Raw genomic sequence first — 24,209 nt, 5'->3', positions numbered from 1 at the left:
GTGTGACGGGGATTCGAACCCGCGAACCTCAGATATTCAAAATATATATTTTATTACCCACCATACTCTTCAAGATATTCGATATTTCCGCAAAGCTACACAAGGACTAGCTGCGCTAGCCGGCCCTAATTTTGGACTTATAAACTAGAGGATAGACAGCTAATAAAAAAATACCCACCGCCAACTCATGGGCCACTCTAACCGATTTGGCTGTCCCTTATAGAACTGTCACAAAATGCTGAGTGCGATTTTTGTATTTGTGATAACAGGACGCAAACAGTGGAACCGAGAATTAAAGTACACTACGTTAAACATTGGGTCACGTCAAACTCGTGTAAAAGAAAACAAAAAATACTGATCCAATTAACAGTTCAACAGGTATAAGGGGGGAGCGTATAAAATAGCTTTAAAGCAATATCAAGATAATAATAATATTCTATTTAAAATGTTTGCTGGGTGTTTTTACGTATCTTACAGTGTTAAAAGCAGAACATTGTTTTCACAGTATTTACAAAAACGATCTTTTTTTTGACACTCATTTTCACTGACTTTGCTCCCCAAAAGAAGTCTTAAAATATTTTTTTACTCATGATAATCTACGAGTTCTACGCTTACTTACTAAACCCAATCCATTATTCACACTCCTACTTACAATCTTCTAGATCTAAGCCTAGTTACTAAACCCAATCCATTATTCACACTCCTACTTACAATCTTCACGATCTAAGTCTAGTTACTAAACCAATCACATTATTCATACTCCTGCTAACAATCTTCTAATTCTATGCCTAGTTACTAAACCAGTCAAATTATTCATACTCCTACTTACAATCTTCTAGTTCTAAGCCTAGTTAGTAAACCAGTTACATTATTTATACTTCTACTGACATTCTTCTAGTTCTAAGCCTAGTTAGTAAACCAGTCACATTATTTATACTCCTACTTACAATCTTCTAGTTCTAAGCCTAGTTAGTAAACCAGTTACATTATTTATACTCCTACTGACATTCTTCTAGTTCTAAGCCTAGTTAGTAAACCAGTTACATTATTTATACTCCTACTTACAATCTTCTAGTTCTAAGCCTAGTTAGTAAACCAGTCACATTATTCATACTCCTGCTAACAATCTTCTAATTCTATGCCTAGTTAGTAAACCAGTCACATTATTCATACTCCTACTTACAATCTTCTAATTCTAAGCCTAGTTAGTAAACCAGTTACATTATTTATACTCCTACTGACATTCTTCTAGTTCTAAACCTAGTTACTAAACCAGTCACATTATTCATACTCCTACTTATATTCTTCTCATTCGTGGATGTTAGTTACTCGCTTGTCATTCTAAGATGCTACTCCGCTGTTCTCCATCGCTGTAGCATTACAGTCTAGTTTTTAAAGTGTTATTTACTCTTTGTTAATCTCTCATCATTCTAGTATGCTATTACACTGCTATCATTCGCTATAACATCACAGCCTATTTAGTTAAGCAATATTCATGCTTTGTTCACCGCTTGTCTTTCTAAGATGTTATTCTACCGTCTGCCTTTGCTGTAGCATCAGAGTCTTGTTAGTTAAGCATTTTGTATTCTTCACAAACAGCTTATTACTGTAGGATGTTCTACTACTGTTCTCCCTTAGAGTCTAGTTAGCTAAGCAGTATTTACTTTCCGTTAGAGTTTGGTATATTGTAAATTTTCAGAGTTTTGATTTCCTTTGTATTACATTTTAATCTAGTATTTAATTTTTTCTTCATTTTACTTTACGGTTTTATTGAATTTTTGGCTTGCAACTCCAAGAATTGACTTAGTATATGCCGTACTGGAAACTATAAGACGGTTAACTTTGGCAATTTTGTTTTAGGATTTTTGCCAGAGAAAGGGTACGAAGAAGCCCCTAATATTTCCTCTTTTTTAAATACTTTTGGATTGCATCACACAGAGTTGGCTGCCTTGATTACCGTAATCTTTGTAGAAACTGTCAGATGGGTTAGATTTATTAGGACGTTTTCTCTGGAAGGAGGATCAGAAAACCCCTGAAATATGGCATATGTCCAATTTTATATAGACTTTTGACTGAATTTAAAGAAACATATAGTTAATCGGATAAATAAGTCAGTTATTACCTTCCACAAAACATGATATGCAAATAAGATCTAACGAGGTCATTAGAAATGTAATAACGAAAGAAGTAAGGGGCACATTATTTAACCTTTTCCTTTATACAATTTTTTGCTTCCTTAACTGGTACCCTCACCTGGTGTTAATCAATTTGTATAGAGACAATACGTCTAGCGTAGATTTCAGTATTTAGGGTTTCACTATCAAGTGTAAAAATTTTATAATTCAAAGATTCAAAGTAAAAGGTTTTTAGGTCAATATTTCTCTAAGCAACATTGAGACCTTTATATATTTCAAGATTATAGTGTCAAATTTCAGTTGTTACTTAGGGCTGTACTTTTCATTATTAGCTGTTTCTAAGAATAGAAATGTCATAACTTTTTTGTCACATTTTAATTGAATCACAGGTTATAGAGTTAAATTCTAGTTGTTGCCCGTGAAATTAACTTATTTTTCTGGACAATTAGGTCAAGTTTTAGCTGTTTCTTAGATATGCTGTTTGAAATGTTATTGTTTCTCAGGAAAGTCCAGTGTAATAATGATGAATGTCAGTACAACAACGAGGAAGAAACTTGGCATGCGGATGAAATAAATGTTAATAATACAAATACGGTACCAAATGTCCAGTACAGCTGTAATAAGTATTAACACTAAAACAAGGTAGAAACTTAACAGTACAGCTGTAATAAATATTAACACTAAAACAAGGTAGAAACATTACTGTAAAGCTGTAATTAACACTCCAACAAGTTAGAAACTTAACAGTACAGCTGTAATAAATATTAACAGTCCAACAAGGTAGAAACTTTACTGTAAAGCTGTAATAAATATTAACACTCCAACAAGGTAGAAACATTACTGTAAAGCTGTGATAGATATTAACACTCCAACAAGGTAGAAACATTACAGTAAACCTGTAACAGATATTAACACTCCAACAAGTTAGAAACTTAACAGTACAGCTGTAATAAATATTAACACTCCAACAAGGTAGAAATATTACTAGAAAGCTGTAATAAATATTAACACTCCAACAAGGTAGAAACACTACTGTAAAGCTGCAATAGATATTAACACTCCAACAAGGTAGAAACATTGCTGTAAAGCTGTAATAGATATTAACACTCCAACAAGGTAGAAACATTACAGTAAACCTGCAACAGATATTAACACTCCAACAAGTTAGAAACATTACTGTAAAGCTGCAATAGATATTAACACTCCAACAAGGTAGAAACATTACTGTAAAGCTGTAATTAACACTCCAACAAGTTAGAAACTTAACAGTACAGCTGTAATAAATATTAACAGTCCAACAAGGTAAAAACTTTACTGTAAAGCTGTAATAAATATTAACACTCCAACAAGGTAGGAACATTACTGTAAAGCTGTGATAGATATTAACACTCCAACAAGGTAGAAACATTACATTAAACCTGTAACAGATATTAACACTCCAACAAGTTAGAAACTTAATAGTACAGCTGTAATAAATATTAACACTCCAACAAGGTAGAAATATTACTAGAAAGCTGTAATAAATATTAACACTCCAACAAGGTAGAAACACTACTGGAAATCTGCAATAGATATTAACACTCCAACAAGGTAGAAACATTACTGTAAAGCTGTAATAGATATTAACACTAAAACAAGGTAGAAACATTACTGTAAAGCTGTAATTAACACTCCAACAAGGTAGAAACATTACTGTAAAGCTGTAATAGATATTAACACTCCAACAAGGTAGAAACATTACAGTAAACCTGTAACAGATATTAACACTCCAACAAGTTAGAAACTTAACAGTACAGCTGTAATAAATATTAACACTCCAACAAGGTAGAAATATTACTATAAAGTTGTAATAAATATTAAAATTAAAACAAGGTAGAAACATTACTGTAAAGCTGTAATAAATATTAACACTCCAACAAGGTAGAAATATTACTATAAAGCTGTAATAAATATTAACACTAAAACAAGGTAGAAACATTACTGTAAATCTGTAATAGATATTAAAACTCTAACAAGGTAGAAACATTACTGTAAACAATAGATATTAACACTCCAACAAGCTAGAAACTTAACAATACAGCTGTAATAAATATTAACCCTCCAACAAGGTAGAAACATTACTGTAAAGCTGCAATAGATATTAACACTCCAACAAGGTAGACACATTACTGTAAAGCTGTAATAAATATTAACACTCCAACAGGGTAGAAACATTGCAGTAAAGTTGTAATTAACACTCCAACAAGGTAGAAACATTACTGTAAAGCTGTAATATATATTAATACTCCAACAAGGTAGAAACATTACAGTACAGCTGTAATAGATATTAACTCTCTAACAAGGTACAAACATTACTGTTAAGCTGTAATAAATATTAACACTCCAACAAGGTAGAAACATTACTCTAAACCTGTAATAGATATTAACATTAAAACAAGGTAGAAACATTACAGTACATCTGTAATAAGTATTAACACTAAAACAAGGTAGAAACATTACAGTACAGCTGTAATAAATATTATCAGTATAAAAAGGTTGTATTTTTTTCTGTAGAGCTTTTATAAATTTAATACATAGACTCATAATGTTTTATTGAGTTTTTCTTGTGATGTACATATCTTTAATGTTTATCCGTATTTCTGTTTTTATGAGAACTTCATCTGAGAATATTGTGTCGAAGCTCCAGAGTTTATTTTTTGTTGTTGTTATGTTCAACCAGTATTAGTTATTTCGATTTACTATCGAAATATTTTGAAATAATTTTACTCCGTGTTTAATTAGGTTTAGGTTTTGGTATATCTATATCTGGAAAAGGAAGAATCGTATTTTTGTTTTTTGAAATCTATAAATGTCAATGTTTTCTTTTCATCTCAATGGATCCTGTCATAACAAAAACCTGGATAGGACTTTAATATTTGAAAGATTGATTGAAGAACGGGTTCGATGTACAAAGTAAAACAACCATTCACAGTCAACTGAAAACTTTTTTTAGCATATATGTTTATAAAATATAAGCACATTTTGCAGTTCGACTTATTTTATGAAAATAAATTACTCGTATCTAATATGTATGATTACAAAGTCAAAATTATTTATAACATCGTATATCACATAAACTTTAAATACCTGTTTTTCTGATCACTTAATCAAAGTTGAGGAGCTGTAAATATTTGCCATTGCGGATGTGTTATCCCATCTCAAGTTAAGCCTTCTTAAGCCGTAATTTTAAGTTGTAAGTGAATGACGTAATAAAGAGGAGAGTTCATACAGATTCACCCCCAATAATCCCCAAAGTATCTCCTCTAAAGGTTTCAAAACAGACCTTCCTTTAGCTGTTGTTTGAACTTTTAGAGTGAACCTTGCTAATACTGAAATCGAACACAAAAGAATGGGAAGAACTTATACCACAAAGATTGGCTAATGTTGAATAGATGTTTTAATGTTCACAACATTTCTGTCGGGGATGATAATGAGGGTCCTATGGTGATTTTAAACATTAAAACATCTATGTAACGTTAGCCAATTTTTGTGGTAAGACTTTTTATCCTTTCTTTGGTTTTGTATTTCTTTGTAACACAGAGGGCGTTTCGCTGTTTTTTCATGTTACTGATGGAAGTTTTATTATTTAGATTCATTTATTTAAATTATTTGTAATTTATAGTCTGAAAATACATTTTACCATCAAATATTGACATATTTATTTGATTTTATTATGGTTTTTAACGAATCAACAGAATTTTGAAATTTTCTATGTTAGCCATTTTATTGAATTAATCGTTTACTTTAGTTCGGGTTTCCAACTGTCAAACTGCGTGGCGTTTCCGGCAAGCCCACCAAATATTTGGCAAAACTTTAAGTTAAATAAATGAAAAACATAACCTAAAAATAGTGACTGTTATTCCAGAGTTTAATAACAACAAATTTAAATGAAGTCATGGTACTTTATGGTATCGAAAACTAGAGTCCTGCTTTTGGGACCGCATTAACATATTATGTGACCCTAGAACAAAGTTCATGAACCTTGACCGAAGTGAAGGAGGAAAATACTCCATCAGCTAAACAACTTACGTTTTCTTAATAACTGACCTACACATTTTTAAACAAACCTTTTTCTGCCGTACACCCTCAGTGGCTCAACAGTTAGTCTGAGAGCATTTAATGTTAAAATTCGTTTTCGAAGTTTGTGGTTTTAAAACATTGATAATTCATTGTGTAGGTTTTTCGCTTAACAACAAACAAAATACAGAAACACAAATTATGTTCATTAATATTAAACTGAAGCAATAACCGTTTCAAACAATTATTTAACTTCTTTACACGTAAATTAGTTTATATGAAAAAAAAACTAAATACGCCCTCTTCCGGTAACTACCTCCGCAACCGGACGGTGGCTGTGCTTTCACCCGTGTGTTTGTCAGCAAGATCTCTCGAAGACGGCTGAATGGATTTGGACAAAAGCCATTATATATTTAGACTATGACCTAACTTAGAAGTGATTACTTTTCTGGAGAGGCAAGGTCACAGCAAGGTCACCGATTTTCCATACTTCTGTTTTTGCTCTATAACTCAGTCAAAAAATGATCGGATTTTGGTGAAACTTGATGGCTATATGTAGAATATTACACCTGTTTATTATTGTTTGGAGATCCAGATATGATCAACGCTGCGTGACCGACCGAGGTATACACTCTTCTACTAGTATTGAGCGACCCTCAAGTTTCAGCAACGTCACGAAATCAACCATCGACGTGATAATTTAAATGCTTTTCAAGCAATGCAATAATCTCAATTTATTACAAAGTTTGTCTGTTTTAGACTATCATACACAGTTCTAGTTACAGAACATTCAAAACTCGTGTAATAGAATTTAGATCAGCTTTACAATTTCTGCAGATTTTAGACTTGTGGCTTTCCACAATGCAATGTGCTTTAATTCTTAGATCGTACTTTATTAATCACGTGCATTAACATTATGTTGATCATCCTTTGTTAGCCACTTGCATTATTTACTTAGATCTCCCTTTGTTAGTCACGTGTATTACGGTTATTTAGATCATCCTTTGTCTGTCACGTGCATTAGTTACTTAGATCACCCTCTATTAGTCACGTGTATTAGCATCATTTATATCACCCTTTGTCTGTTACGTGCATTAGTTTCTTAGATCATCCTTTGTCTGTCACGTGCATTAGTTACCTAGATCTCCCTTTGTTAGTCACGTGTATTAGGGTTATTTAGATCATCCTTTGTCTGTCACGTGCACTAGTTACTTAAATCACTCTTTGTTAGTCACGTGTATTAGCGTTATTTATATCACCCTTTGTCTGTCACGTGCACTAGTTACTAAGATCACCATTTGTTAGTCACGTGCATTAACGTTATTTAGATTACCCCTATGCAGGATCTTAGTTATAATTATCATGTTTAGTCTCAAGAAATATATAGATCGATATCATTTCATAATTTTCTATGGTCTAAATAAAACTACTTACACGAAACACATAAACAAATAAGTGTACAGTGATGATGCACACGATAAACGCCATCTTTTCCTCAAGATTTCACGTTCATCACAACTCCTCTTGACATAATGCTTGAGATTAAATGTTCAGAGAAACGTAGCTTAAAAGTTGCAACGCTTCCTTCATCTTATTGATTCTCGACTCGCATGTAAAGAAAGTTTCTTTTGGTCGTCACTTGAAAATCAGGCATCTCTTTAAAGACTTACAAATTATACGCTTCAATTCCGGAGCCCATCAGCATACTTGATGGGATAAATAATTCATGAGGTGTCCGGAGGGTTAGAGATCTGATCCCCAAACAAGAGCAGACCCCTTTAAGGAGATACTGTTATTCATCATCAACTAGACAAAAGAACTTTATCAGAAAAAAGAAATTCATCTCTGCAGAGATTCTCCGGTACTAGAAAACACCTCGAACAATGTTATACGAACCACTACACGTCCACAAACTCCAGGAAGTAATATTTAAAAAAAATGTAGAAACTACAAGAAGTTTGAGCTACATCCTAATGTAGAAACTGCAATAAAGACGACCGTTAACATTCGAATCAGATGTAAATAATCCGTAGTGCTTGAAATTGGGGGTTAAGCAGGGTATGAAGAGCTTAAAGTATTAAATAAATCACGATAAGCAGTCAAAGATCTCCTTGGATTTACAATTCTTTGGTTTTAAAATAATATGAAAGAAAATAAGCTCACTCAGCACAATCAGATATGATATAAAACAAGTTTCACTGGACTGGCTCAGCACTATCTGTGATATAGAACACGCTTTACTGGTCTGATTTAGTACTATCAATAGTGATATAGACCACGTTTTACTGGGCTGATTTAGTACTATCTGTAGTGATATAGAACACGTTTTACTGGCCTGATTTAGTATTATCAATAGTGATATAGAACACGCTTTACTGGTCTGATTTAGTACTATCAGTAGTGATATAGAACACGCTTTACTGGTCTGATTTAATACAGTCAGATGTGATATAGAACACGTTTTATTGGGCTGATTTAGTATTATCTGTAGGGATATAGAAAACGTTTTACTGGCCTGATTTGGTACTATCAGTACTGATATAGAACACGCTTTACTGGGCTGATTTAGTACTATCAGTAGTGATATAGAACACGTTTAACTGGCCTGATTTAATACTATCAGTAGTGACATACAAAATGTTTTACTGGACTGATTTAGTACTATCAGTAGTGATATAGAACACGTTTTACTGGCCTGATTTAATACTATCAGTAGTGACATACAAAATGTTTTACTGGACTGATTTAGTACTATCAGTAGTGATATAGAACACGTTTTACTGGGCTAATTTAGTACTATCTGTAGTGATATAGAACACGTTTTACTGGGCTAATTTAGTACTATCTGTAGTGATATAGAACACGTTTTACTGGGCTAATTTAGTACTATCTGTAGTGATACAAAACCCAAAGTAACTTGTATGCTGTAGTGAGAAGCAAGACTTTGATGGCGACTTCAGTAAATTGAAACTCTTGTTCTTGGAGCTGATAAATTCTATTGATGTAAACAAAATCCAAGAAGTTCCCCATGGGGCTTTGACAGAGACTAGTCACGAATCAGATCATTTAGCTCTTCTTGTGTGGTCAGATGAAGCAGTTTATATTGAGATGCCACAGGAATAGAATTACTAGATGAAGAGAATGAAGACGATTCATTGTCTTCTTCATACGGTAACTCTCCTGTTTCCCAATTCGCTGGTTGATGTGGTACTGGAAGACCATCCTTTTGAGGTACTGGTTTTATTGTAGATGAAATATCCGAATATTCAATGCATTGTTTAGTATTACCTGAATATCCAGAAACGTTAGTCATGAAACAATAACAGTTAGTTAGATGATCTGTGGGCTCACCCCCATATCATGGCATACTTGCTCTCTTCCTATTCAGCCACTGTTTCAAGCCAGATGTGCAAACTGTACAACACATATATGGAGCCCAATGATTTTGTTGGTCCCAGATTTTACACTCAAAATAGTGGCAGTAAGCTACCTTTACCTTGTAGGTGGTGTTTTTCTTTTTCAAATAATTTTCTAAAAAATATATATAAAATAATTAATTAATAATTTAAAAGATTACAAAAACAAGAACGTTTATCAGAATTTGATTATATTGCGGGTATAATGTGAGGAAAAAAAAATCGAACTTTGTTTTGACTGTGCGCGGAATGAGGGGAGCGAGGCGAAGTGATCAACTAAGTGAGTGAGAAGCAAAGGACAGAGAGAGGGGTCTGACTTCGCCCCTTTTATGCTCAGTTGAGGGAGTTCTCGAATATTCTAGCAAACTGAGTATGTGAGGGTTTCGTGATTCCCGGGCGAAGCAGGTGAGCGTGGGAATGAATATAAAGTGGTGCAATTTACTACAAATAGCATGTATGAACAATAAATTTGGAACTTTACATCAATAAAACACAGTCAGTGTTTGAAGTTATCAAAAATGTATATCTTGTATTCATTAAACTGTTCAAGTAAACTTAATTTCACATCATAAATCTACTGTACTGAGTAGAATGCATGGTATTTCACATAGTGCCCAATAACATATATGATATCACAATAACTCAACATATAGAAGAAATGAACAAATTCTGAAATAACCACCATCAGATTACCCTGAATCAATTGGGTTTTCTCCAGTATTGGAGCAAATGTTTTGTTATCCAATGTTATCAGATATGATATGGAACAAGTTTCACTGGACTTACTCAGTAATATCAGATGTGATATGGAACAAGTTTCACTGGACTTACTCAGTAATATCAGATGTGATATGGAAAAAGTTTCACTGGACTTACTCAGTACTATCAGATGTGATATAGAACAAGTTTCATTGGACTCACTCAGTAATATCAGATGTGATATAGAACAAGTTTCACTGGACTTACTCAGTAATATCAGATGTGATATGGAACAGGTTTCACTGAACTCACTCAGTACTATCACATGTGATATAGAACAAGTTTCACTGGACTCATTCAGTAATATCAGATGTGATATAGAACAAGTTTCATTGGACTCACTCAGTAATATCAGATGTGATATAAAACAAGTTTCACTTGGACTCATTCAGTAATATCAGATGTGATATAGAACAAGTTTCACTGGACTCAAATATCAGATGTGATATAGAACAAGTTTCACCTGAGTGAGTCCAGTGTAATATCAGATGTGATATAGAACAAGTTTCATTGGACTCATTCAGTAATATCAGATGTGATATAGAACAAGTTTCACTGGGCTTACTCAGTAATATCAGATGTGATATAAAACAAGTTTCACTGGACTCACTCAGTAATATCAGATGTGATATAGAACAAGTTTCACTGGACTCACTCAGTACTATCAGATGTGATATAGAACAAGTTTCACTAGACTCACTCAGTACTATCAGATGTGATATAGAACAAGTTTCACTGGACTCATTCAGTAATATCAGATGTGATATAGAACAAGTTTCACTATTACTGAGTGAGTCCATCAGATGTGATATAGAACAGGTTTCACTGGACTCACTCAGTACTATCAGATGTGATATAGGTACTGAGTGAGTCCAGTGAAACTTGTTTATCAGATGTGATATAGAACAAGTTTCATTGGACTCATTCAGTAATATCAGATGTGATATAGAACAAGTTTCACTGGACTCATTCAGTAATATCAGATGTGATATAAGACAAGTTTCACTGGACTCACTCAGTAATATCAGATGTGATATAGAACAAGTTTCACTGGACTCACTCAGTACTATCAGATGTGATATAAAACAAGTTTCATTGGACTCATTCAGTAATATCAGATGTGATATAGAACAAGTTTCACTGGACTCATTCAGTAATATCAGATGTGATATAGAACAAGTTTCACTGAACTCATTCAGTAATATCAGATGTGATATAGAACAAGTTTCACTGGACTCACTCAGTACTATCAGATGTGATATAGAACAAGTTTCACTGGACTCATTCAGTAATATCAGATGTGACATAGAACAGGTTTCACTGAACTCACTCAGTACTATCAGATCTGATATAGAACAGGTTTCACTGAACTGACTCAGTACTATCAGATCTGATATAGAACAGGTTTCACTGAACTCACTCAGTACTATCAGATCTGATATAGAACTAGAATAGTGACTTTCTACTTTTTAGAAACAATTGGCTTGGAGGTTTTGTTTTTTCGTTTGTGGAGTTTGTTTTTTAATTTCGCCCAAAGCTACACGAAGGCTATCTGCGCTAGTTGTCCCTAATTTAGCAGTGTATGACTAGAGGGAAGGCAGCTAGTGATCACCACCACCGCCTACTCTTGAGCTACTGTTTTACTAACGAATAGTGGGACTGACCGTCACATTATTACGTCCCCACGGCTGAAAGGGCGAGCATGTTTGGTGGGACGGGGATTCGAACCCGCGACCCTCAGAGCGCCCTGACCATCTAGCCATGGCGGGCCTTTGTTTTTTTTGTTCATGGATTAGGGACTTGACAGAGTAAAGTTTTTTTTTCACAAAATGTTTCTTTTACACAAATAAAATGATTATCTTTCGTCTGAACGAAACGTGTAAACCAAAACTATTCGAAACCTTAAAATCAAATAAAAAAATAAGAGGATATTTTTTCACCTCACATTAATAAAACACTGAATCGTAAATTATTTTTTTCAGAATATCGAGTTGATCTTTTGAACGCCTCCCCTGATATGCCCCTTTGTATTTATTTGTATTCATAATGGCACGTGTTTATATTTGTTATTAGTCACAGGAGACCATTGCGACGTTTTTATTGCTTACAATGGTTTGTTTGCTTGTTGTTATGCACAAAGCTACGTATGGGCTATCTGTGTTTCCCCCCATCATGAGCATCGAACCCCGGTTTTTAGCGTTATAACTGTTGAGTGTGATTATCAATAGCAGATAATACCCTGTTCGTTACAGATACACTAAAAGTTTTAAGGTGACTATCAATGAATTATACCACTCTAATTGTTACTGCTGTACTAAAAGTTTGAAGACAGATTACTGATTGACTACAAGTGTTAAAGTGTGAATAACAATTGACGATAAGAATATTCTTTCAAACCGTTTCACAGATTTGTACGGAATCTGTTGGAAATAATGACCAGTATCAGTTTATAATTCATTAACGAGTTCAAAACAATAATGATATAGACATCAACAATGAATCATCGTATGTAATAAAGAAACATACTTAGAGTAAGAAATCAATAATGAATCATCGTATGTAATAATGAAACATACTTAGAGTAAGAAATCAATAATGAATCATCGTATGTAATAATGAAACATACTTAGAGTAAGAAATCAATAATGAATCATCGTATGTACTTATGAAACATACTTAGAGTAAGAAATCAATAATGAATCACCGTATGTACTTATGAAACATACTTAGAGTAAGAAATCAATAATGATCATCGTATGTAATAATGAAACATACCTAGAGTAAGAAATCAATAATGAATCATCGTATGTAATAATGAAACATACTTAGAGTAAGAAATCAATAATGAATCATCGTATGTAATAATGAAACATACTTAGAGTCAAAAATCAATAATGAATCATTGTATGTAATAATGAAACATACTTAGAGTAAGAAATCAATAATGAGTCACCGTATGTAATAATGAAACATACTTAGAGTAAGAAATCAATAATGAATCATTGTATGTAATAATGAAACATACTTAGAGTAAGAAATCAATAATCAATCATTGTATGTAATAATGAAACATATCTAGAGTAAGAAATCAATAATGAATCATTGTATGTAATAATGAAACATACTTAGAGTAAGAAATCAATAATGAATCATTGTATGTAATAATGAAACATACTTAGAGTAAGAAATCAATAATGAGTCACCGTATGTAATAATGAAACATACTTAGAGTAAGAAATCAATAATGAATCATTGTATGTAATAATGAAACATACTTAGAGTCAAAAATCAATAATGAATCATTGTATGTACTTATGAAACATACTTAGAGTAAGAAATCAATAATGAATTCCTCGGGTTTCTCTACAATTCTGTGAGGAAACAATTTTCACACAGAGAGAAACATCGATACATTTATTTCTAAATATATGTTTTATTCCAAGAAACGCCATAAACTATGAACAACTGACCATGATTTTTAAAACATAATTAGGTGTCATCTATTACCAGTGAAACTTACAATTATTACACAAAATATCACTGAACAAATGTACGTGAAAAGTATTAAAAAAGGTTTGATATACGAATATAACAACACAAACACGACAAACAATTAAGTGTAAAACTTTCTGTTCTGTTCCGCTGCTGACTGATTGCTTCATTACAGAAAAAAACAACTATTTCTGGAAGACGTATCAATTTAATGAATACGTAACGGATTTTAACAAAGCTTTCTTTCTGTTGCCCTGTTGACTGATTGCTTCATTACAGAAAAAAAAAAAAATTCTGGAAGACGTATCAATTTAATGAATACGTAACGGATTTTAACAAAGCTTTCTTTCTGTTGCTCTGTTGACTGACTGCTTGATTACGGTAAAGCTCTATTTCAGGATCATGTTTTAATAATTCCGCATTGCTGATTAACATTACCAACTCTAGAATCCTGGTTTCGATACCCGTGGTGGGCAGAGCACAGATAGCCCATTGTGTAGCTTTGTGCTTAATTACAAACAAACAATCATCTCCTGTTGACTTATTGTTTGATTACATTAAATCCGAGTATCAGGTATGTTAATAAGATCCTAACGGCATGTAACATTTCAAATAGTTTTCTTTTTCTTCCTGTTCTCCTGTTGACTAACTGTTTTAGTACATTAAGTTTCAGACTGATTGGTGTGTTAATAAGTCCGTAACACATTTTAACGCTTCTCAATGTTGTCTTTCTACTCTTCTTTTGACAAACTGCTTGATCGCAGTAAATCCTAGTTTAAATATCACGTGCTAATAAGTCCGTAATGGAGTTTCAAATTTCTCAAAGTTTTCTTCTTCTCTTTGTTGACTGACCACTTGTTTATAGTAAATCTTATTTCAGGATAACGTTGTTAATAAATCCGTAATGGATTATTCTCTTGTTAAATAACTGCTTGATTACAGTAACTCTTAGATTCAGGGTGGATTTTTTTACACATTAGTAATGGTGTTGAACATTTTTCAAAGTTTTCTTTTTGTTCTGCTATTAAAGGTTTATCCACGAATGGTATATATAATCCGTGACACAGTGTTTTGACGTGGTGGTTTCTTTATTTGCTGTTGCTTGTTAAAATCTTCTGTGTCACAATTGTGTCGTTTGAATGTGTCACCATTAGTAATATAACTATTTGAATAGCCAGGAGACAACAGTAGCTTTTGAAGTTTCATCCTGACTTATGTCCTACCGTCCATGGTGGTGTATATATTTTTTTCAATCCTATTAAGTTAACCGATAGTGATACCTTGTTTAACATTTGGTAGAAGGCGTGCGGACTTACAACGCTAGAATCCGGGTTTCGATACCCGTGGTGGGCAGAGCACAGATAGCCCATTGTGTAGCTTTGGGCTTAATTACAAAACAAACAAACATCCTAGTTGGTTCAAGACTAGTTTCAAAATGCCACTGAATAAGAGCTGATGATTCACAATATGCATAAAGACAGAGATGAAAACAACAACAATATTTTTGCCCATAGCAATTAAAGGTAGAGGCCAAAACAACAATAATAATATTGCCCATAGCAACTAAAGGTAGAGGCCAAAACAACATAAAAAAACCTGTTTCTGGAAGACTTAAACATTGTTGCCCATAGCAACTAAAGGTAGAGGCCAAAACAACAGAAAAAATCTGTTTCTGGAAGACTTAAATATTGTTGCCCATAGCGACTAAAGGTAGAAGCCAAAACAACACCAATACTGTTGCTCATAGCGATACCTTCGGTGTATTTATAAAGAACTGAATTGAATTTAAAGTAACTGTTGTTGAGAAAAAATCTGAGATAATTTTCCATGAGTTCTACAGGGGTATCATTGGTAGTAGATGGGGTAGTCGATCTAATAAGATTTATAACCGAGCTTATAATTTCTTCTATCGTAACGGAAGGGTACATAGAGACGACTTCAAGACTTAATAGAATAGTGTTCGAACTCATTTGTAAACCATCTTCATGTAGCCTGTTGAAAAAGTCATCGGTGTTATTTAGGTGTGAAGGGATTTTGTTGAAGAGAGCGTGAATTAATTTCTCGGGTAGCCAAGATACAGACGCTAGCGGAAAGTTGTGTATTTCAGATTTATGATCTTTGAGTAATCCATACATTTCAGGATGTTTGGAATGAGATGGTCTAAGATCGTCTAAAAGTAGTTTGGATATAGTGGTTTTACTTTTGAAAGTACTTTAAAATGTTTTTCAGTTTTTTTTTTTTTTTTCGTGGGGTCTCTATTTAGTCGTTAATTAGACGTATCTTCTAGCTGTACCTTAACCTTTTCTACGTAGGTGGATGTATTCAGTCAAACAAAACCCGTACACTTTCACAAGTATGTGATCATTCTTTTTTAACTCGTTGATAACTAACCGCTCGTTTCTTGAAAGATTGAGTTTTGCATGATAATTCTTAAAGCTATTTAAAATTCTGTCAGCGTCATTTTTAAGTTTTCTCAGTACTCTTTTCCATAGTAGGGCATGCTCTGGAAAGTGTGGGCTTAGGAAAATCAAAAAGTACAGGAGAAAGGTTAAACTGTGATTGTTATCGGAGTTAGATATGTCTATATCGGACGAAGAATATTTTTCGTGAAATCTTAATTTGTAGAAGTATTGGTGAAGGGATGAACGGATATCGAGAGTTAGGTTGTCGATAGGTTGACCCCGAAATAGCAAAATTAGGACCTTTGGAGGGAATTGAAATGCAGTCCTTGGAAAGTTTTAAATTAGTTAGAATTGTAATTCCATCGTTCAAATCATGATCAATAGAATTACTTAAAAACACGATTTCTTTCTCATTCGTGCATGCTAGTCTTTTCAACTTGTTTTCTATTCTAATGTTATTGTCTGCATACTCCTTCGACTTAATTTGATTCCCTATGGAGTGCATCGAAAATCCTCTCAGATTTGCTCTCAACAACAATTTTTTAAGTTCGACTCAGCTCTTTATAAAAACATCAAAGCTATCGCTGTGGACAACAATATTGCTGCTGTTTAGGCCTCTATCTTTAGTCGCTATGGGCAACAATATTGCTGCTGTTTAGACCTCTACCTTTAGTTGCTATGAGCAACAATATTGCTGCTATTTAGACCTCTACCTTTAGTCGCTGTAGCCAAGAATATTGCTGCTGTTTAGACCTCTACCTTTAGTTGATATAGGCAACAATATTGCTGCTGTTTAGACCTCTACTTTTAGTTGCTATGGGCAACAATATTGTTTTTGTTTAGGCCTCTACCTTTATGCAATTCTTTAAATCATCAGTGGAATTTTGAAACTAATCTTGAACCAACTGTGTGGTACAGATATGTAGATAACATTTTCGGTAAATGGAATCATGGACTAAGAAGGTGTCTCTTTTGGGGTTCTTTAAAATTCTTAATAATCAACGTTACCCTTTCCCACCGATATAAAGCTCACACAAACACATATTGATAACACCGGGAAGTCTATACCCTTTCGTGATGCCATGGTCACTATTGAAAACAGTAAACTTATTACTACCGTATATTCCAAACCATGTGTAAAACCCATTATTATACATTATAATACTCACACCATCCATCAATTACCAAACATGATGTAATCAGCATTCATAAAATCTCCAACATCATGGACAGTAAGAAGTAAGCCAGGATCGGACTTTAACAGCTACTGTTGTCCACTGGCTATCCTGATAGTTACGTTACTAAGACATTCCACAATTTTGACACGCAAGATTTTAATATTAATTAATGACAAAAAAAAACAACAACAAAAAACACAGAAACCACCACATTAAAACACTGTCACACGGATTATGGTCCTTCGTGGATGAAACCTTTAACTACTTGTCTTCGTCAAGCAGTTAGAAGATCTGGTTTGAATATCCAAATCATACAAAAACCTATTAAAAACTGAAGGATTTATTCACTCGTTCAACCATCAGTAACAACAATCCATGCAAATCCGAAAAGTGCTTTGTTAAGACCAACGGCTTAGAGAAATTCTGACTTCTTAGGAACACCGTCTATGAAATGACGTAGGTGAAACCAATCGTCCAATACACGATCGTTTCAAAGAAAACTTTCGTGCCACTGTAAATCTCGACAACAAAGAAGCTACCGCTGAACAATACATCAATACACACATCATAATTATCGAGACACATTATCGGCTCAAAATTTTAGAGATTTGTGATAACTTTCGCGACAGGAAATTGAAGGAATCTTTTTCGATTCAATCCAAACGCCCTTCCATTATCAGATACAATGCCTGTCCCTATAAAAGTATCATCATTTCATGAAAGATTTTTTTTTAACCTTCATTTCATGATCTATGACTCTAACCCGTTCAACAATACTTTTAGTACGCTTCATCGTGCACCGTTCTATTATACTGTTGTAGTTTTGTATCGTTTACTGTTACTATAATTTAAAACCAGTTTTGTAATCTGTAACGTTTATAGAACCTTGAAAACGAGTAAGCCGAAACGTCGGGTAGAATAAATAAACATTTATCTGAAGTTGTTTGTCGTCTTCATTGAAAATGTTAAACTTCATTATGAGCCTTTAAACACGTTAAATTCAAATTAGGAATTACTGAAATCAAGCAGTCAAAAGAAGAGAAAACAGTTTTGAGAAATGTTGAGCAATTGGTTACACTAAATACTAGTAAGTCCGTAATGGATTATTTTCCTGTTAAATAGCTGCCTGTTTACTGTAAAATTATATTTTCAGGATGACTTGTTAATAAGTTCGTAACGGAAATTAACATTTCTCAAAGCTTTCTTTCTGTTCTCGGTTAACTGTGTACTGGTTACAATAAATCATAATTTCAGAATGACGTGTAACGGAGTTTAATGTTTCATAAAGCTTTCTTGCTACACTAATGTTGACTAACACTATTGGATTACATTGCATCCTAGTTTCAGGATGAAATATTAATAAATCCGTAAAAGGTTATTCCCTTTTGATAAACTGCTTCAGTACAGTAAATCCTAGTTTGACATATTCTTACTATGTTTCTTTCATCTTTTTCTTCATGTGTAATTTTTGACTGTTTATTTACATTGTTTTTAATTGTTCATTTACACTGTTTTTAACTGTTTATTTACATTGTTTTAACTGTTTATTTACACTGTTTTTAACTGTTTATTTACATTGTTTTAACTGTTTATTTACACTGTTTTTAACTGTTTATTTACACCGTCTTAACTGTTTATTTACACTGTTTTAACAGTTTATTAACACTGTTTTAACTGTTTATTTACATTGTTTTAACTGTTTATTCACATTGTTTTTAACTGTTTATTCACATTGTTTTAACTGTTTATTTACACTGTTTTTAACTGTTTATTTACACTGTTTTAACAGTTTATTAACACTGTTTTAACTGTTTATTGAAATTGGTTTAACTGTTTATTTACATTGTTTTTAACTGTTTATTCACATTGTTTTTAACTGTTTATTTACATTGTTTTTAACTGTTTATTTACATTGTTTTAAATGTTTATTCACATTGTTTTTAACTGTTTATTCACACTGTTTTTAGGCTAACAATGGGAAGAGGTGAGGCTTCATCAGCAACATCACCAGCATCCCAAGAATGGATTGCACGTTCTGGTCCCGACTACGACCGGTACCAGCACCAACTTATTTATCGAATAGGAATCTACGGCTGGAGAAAACGGTGTCTCTACCTCCTCGTTATTCTTCTAATGGCTGTCGTCATCATTAATTTAGCCCTCACAATCTGGATTATCAAAGTCATGGACTTTTCCATCGTGAGTAATTTACAAATAATTTATTAATAACGAAACTGTTCCGCCCTCCCATTCAACGATGAAAGAAGTTCGGCGTTATCTCGATTTAACCCTCTACTTCTACAAAAACCAAGTTTAACATTATCTGGATCTGGATCTAACTTGTCATCAAAGTTTAGATCTTCTTTTGTCAACAACATCTCTCATTTTATCGTATTATGATGAAATACGTTGATCTTTCTCGTTATCTGGATCTAACTTGTCATCAAAGTTTAGATCTTCTTTTATCAACAACATCTCTCGTTTTATCGTATTATGATGAAATACGTTGATCTTTATCGTTATCTGGATCTAACTAGTCATCAAAGTTTATGTTAAACTACACCTTGCATTTTCATTTTTGTTTTTCATGCTTAAATCCAGATTTATTAGATTTTTTGTATCTTGTAATGGATATATACTGGATTCGTGTTTTTGGATATATTGCATATGTCTTTACGGTATCGAAGGTTTGCGTTTTAGAGTATATTCAGAGAAAGTATTTGTTTTGTGTTTTTGGATATATTGGGTTTGTGTTTTAACGAATATATTGGGTTTAAACAGTTATAATGGGTTTGTGTGTTAATGATTATACTGGGACATGCCTATTAGGCTTGTATTTCAATAGATAGATATATCTATTTTGAGTTTTTAAAAGTCTATTGGGTTTGTTTTAATATTAAGTTTGTGTTTTAAAGAGTATAGTGGGTTTATAGTATGAACCTTTTGTGATCCGGCGAAAAATATTACAAATACACTTGTCATTTGCCATTAGTATGAGGCCTATTACATTTCTAAATACTACTGATGACGACAAAACCTTGTCGAAACGTTGTACATTTGCTGTTTTGTTAAACTTATATTACAGTTTTTTCTTCATTACCTATTCAAGCCGTCTCCAAACATTCTAAATACTACGTTCTTTATCTAGCACCTTAGAGATTTCCAATACTGTTATTGTCAAAAATTGATATTCCTGTAACTCCGGTTTTTTAAAATAATACTAAAATATTAACTCTATGATGCTGCCCTCAGAAACCATTAAATTTTTAACTATCCTTGTTTATATCCTAACTTAATATAAATCATTTCTATTAACTTATTCCATTTGCTACTTTTACACAAGATCGTGAAACATGATACGGAAAACAGGATTTCATACCAATACGACTTAAAAAGAAACATTTCCACACGACACATTGTTACTTTAACATATTTATCAAGACTTTTCAATTTCTAACTTGATGACAACGAAATTCAGTTCCATACTTGAATACCAACTTTTTATTATCTACAGAATGAATTATATGCTCGCAAACATCAGATGAAAGGAATATCTTAGCAAACCTTCTTCTTACAAGCCAGTCAGTTTTTTTTATTAAGGACATCCCTATGATCTGTGACTATACAGTTTAAAGACCCTGACTCTCAGTTAATAATGTATGGTGATATGTGAATGTAGATGGCACTTAAAATTGACCACTTTTTGGAGGGTACAACACAGGACTTTCCGACGAAAAATTCTTCTTTTCTACAACTATTATTATTATTATGTAAGGATACTCCACGACTGGCTACCTGTAGCGCACTTGAGCTTGTGCATTTAATTGCAGCTAAAATAGAAAGCTACCATGGAATAATAAACAAGATAATTCACGTGGACTTAGTTCTAAAAAAGCTACACAAAAGCCATATTTATAAGTATCTTCTAAGGCAGATAGCTGAATGGAAAAATAACTGTCGAAATTTATGCAAGTATCTGGCATGTAAAATAATGTTGAACATCCAACATCAGTCTATAAAAATGATTCAATATAACTCAAATCAGGGGTTCAATCAATTATGTTGAAATCCGCGTAAAATATCATGTAATTGAAATAGTTGTAACATGACATAATGCTTGGGGACAACATATTTGTTCATCTCGGCGATCCCATCCTCAAAACTAAACCAAATGTATCAAATAAATATATAGAATAAAGTCAGCCCTTATCATTTAGGAATCAAGCTTTCTCTTAAACTCATTTAAAGTTACTGCCTCCAGAGTATTATGGAGTATTTTACAACCTTTACTGATATATATGTATCAATCCATACACACAATTTTTACCGAATGAACCCCAAAGACTGGCCTTAGTTTTTGTGATGGCTAAGACACTACAAATCGTTCCATATTCTGGCTCTATTAGCTCACTAGGCGCTCGACTCGCAAGCTGAGAGTCGCGTGTTCGAATCCCCGTCACCGACCTTTCAGACGGGGACATTATAATGTAACGGTCAATCCCACTATTCTATGGTACAAGAGTTGCTCAAGAGTTGGTGATGTTGACTAGCTGCATTTCATCTAGTCTTTCACTACTAAGTTAGGGACGATAGCTCTTGTGTACCTTTGCGCAAAATTCAAACGAAAACCAAACTCATTAGATTTGCATGGCGTTATAATGTGATGGTCAATCCCATTATCCTTTGTCAAAAAACAGCTAAAGAGCTGGCGATAGATGGTATTGACCAGCTGCATTCTATCTAGTTTATCACCTGAAAACGAGTTACAGCTATCGCAGACGGACCTTTGAGTAGCTTTGCGCTAAATTCAATAAAACAAACAATTAACTCCCTCTGGATTTCGTCTGTACCACAACACATATTACACAGCTATACAGTAGTGGATAATCATTCTTAAAGCATATTAAAAAATTATAAAATAGTGGCTGATGGTTCTAAAAGCAGTTTGGACATACTACAAATTGGCGAATGATGGATCTTAAAGCAACTGGGTCATATTACAAAACTATATCGTAGTGGATGATGATTCTTAAAGCAGTTTGGACATATTAGAAAGCTATACAGTAGTGGATGATGGTTTTTAAAGCACTTTGGACATATTACAAAGCTTTGCAGTAGTGGATGATGGTTTTTAAAGCACTTTGGACATATTACAAAGCTTTGCACTAGTGTATGATGGTTCTTAAACCTATATAATAGTGAATGATGGTTATTAATATAGCTATATAATAGCGGATGATGGATAAGAAAGCAGTTTGGTATTCAAAGTTACTTCAATGCATAAACAAAAACCAAACTGCTTTAGGAACCATCATCCACTGCTGTATAGCTGTGTAATATGACCAAACTGCTTTAGGAACCATCATCCACTACTGTATAGCTGTGTAATACGAACAAACTGCTTTAGGAACCATCATCCACTACTGTATAGCTGTGTAATATGACCAAACTGCTTTAGGAACCATCATCCACTACTGTATAGCTGTGTAATATGACCAAACTGCTTTAGGAACCATCATCCACTACTGTATAGCTGTGTAATATGACCAAACTGCTTTAGGAACCATCATCCACTACTGTATAATTTTCTAATATATCCATCTGGTTTGGTGATAGTTTTTTGAAACTCAGTAACTTCTGGTTATGGATCTTTTCAATCTATGTGCAAATTCAAATCCTTATATTATAATTCTAGTTTCTTCACTGACTAATTCTCAATTTACTTTTTTGTGTCACTGTGATAAAAGGCACTACTATTCTTATTAAATTTGATGCAGATCTTTAAATATTAACTTATTATATTTTGTGAACTTAATAGTTTCATATTTTATTTCATGAAGTATTTTTTCATGTAATGTTCTCTGAATGTGGAACCAACTCACTTAATTTCATATCTGTTTGTTGGTGATAGAAATATTCACATACGTCAAACCATATTGTCTATATGACGTCTATTCAACCAATGACCTCACTCAACCACGTTGTGCACATATGTTTTCTCAATCACAAATTTTAAGATAATACTGCGTAACGTACCTTTGTTATATTATTTATTTTTATGACTTATGTCAACTCTCTTCATCCCACGACGTTTTTACACCCTATTAAAGTCTGTTATTTGCAAATAAAAGTAAACGTGCATGGTCAGTGCTAGCTAATTTTCCACAACAGTGAACGTTTCCGTTTTATATAAATCATTATTAACTGAATATTGGCTTTATACTAAATAAATACCTACACGTAATGTCATTTTAGAGTTTGTTTACTGCACGGAATAGTAAAATAGGTGTTGTGTAAATAGTTTATTTGGTAAACTGATGCTCGATTCAAAATGCGGATTTTTCTTTCACTGTATTCTAGGATGGAATGGGCAGGCTAAGAGTGGTTGAAAATGGCCTCCGTTTGGAAGGAGATGCAGAGTTCCTCCATGGGCTTTATGCTGCAGAGATCTGTTCAAGGGAGGTGAGATCTTACACGTTTGTTCAATCACAGTTAATAATCAGTTTTTGGGATTACACGTTTAACCAATCATAATAACTAAGCTGTTTTATAGGAATATACGTTTAACCAATCATAATAACTAAGCTGTTTTATAGGAATATACGTTCAACCAATCATAGTAGATAAGCTGTTTTATAGGAATATCTGTTCAACCATCATAATAAATAAGCTATTTTATAGGAATATACGTTCAACCAATCATAATAGATAAGCTGTTTTATAGGAATATCTGTTAAACCATCATGATAGATAAGCAGTTTTATAGGAATA

General features: G+C 33.2%; 1 protein-coding gene across 1 annotated transcript in view; it reads left to right on the top strand.

Moving 5' to 3' along the window:
* Positions 1–23,900, top strand: part of LOC111087966 (gamma-sarcoglycan-like) — a gene marked incomplete at its 3' end in the record, with an annotated part of 144,678 nt that extends 120,778 nt beyond the window's left edge. The window contains exons 3-4 of the mRNA XM_022396552.1: positions 19,406–19,637; positions 23,799–23,900. Of these exons, the coding sequence (XP_022252260.1) occupies positions 19,406–19,637; positions 23,799–23,900 (334 nt within the window). The remainder of the gene's footprint in view (positions 1–19,405; positions 19,638–23,798) is intronic.
* Positions 23,901–24,209: the final 309 nt, after the last annotated feature.

This window comes from Limulus polyphemus, unplaced genomic scaffold (genome assembly GCF_000517525.1).
Source record: "Limulus polyphemus unplaced genomic scaffold, Limulus_polyphemus-2.1.2 Scaffold2919, whole genome shotgun sequence".
NCBI classification, from domain to species: Eukaryota; Metazoa; Arthropoda; class Merostomata; order Xiphosura; family Limulidae; genus Limulus; species Limulus polyphemus.
The sequence above is the reverse complement of the archived record's forward strand: the minus strand, read 5'-3'. Positions and strand labels throughout refer to the sequence as shown.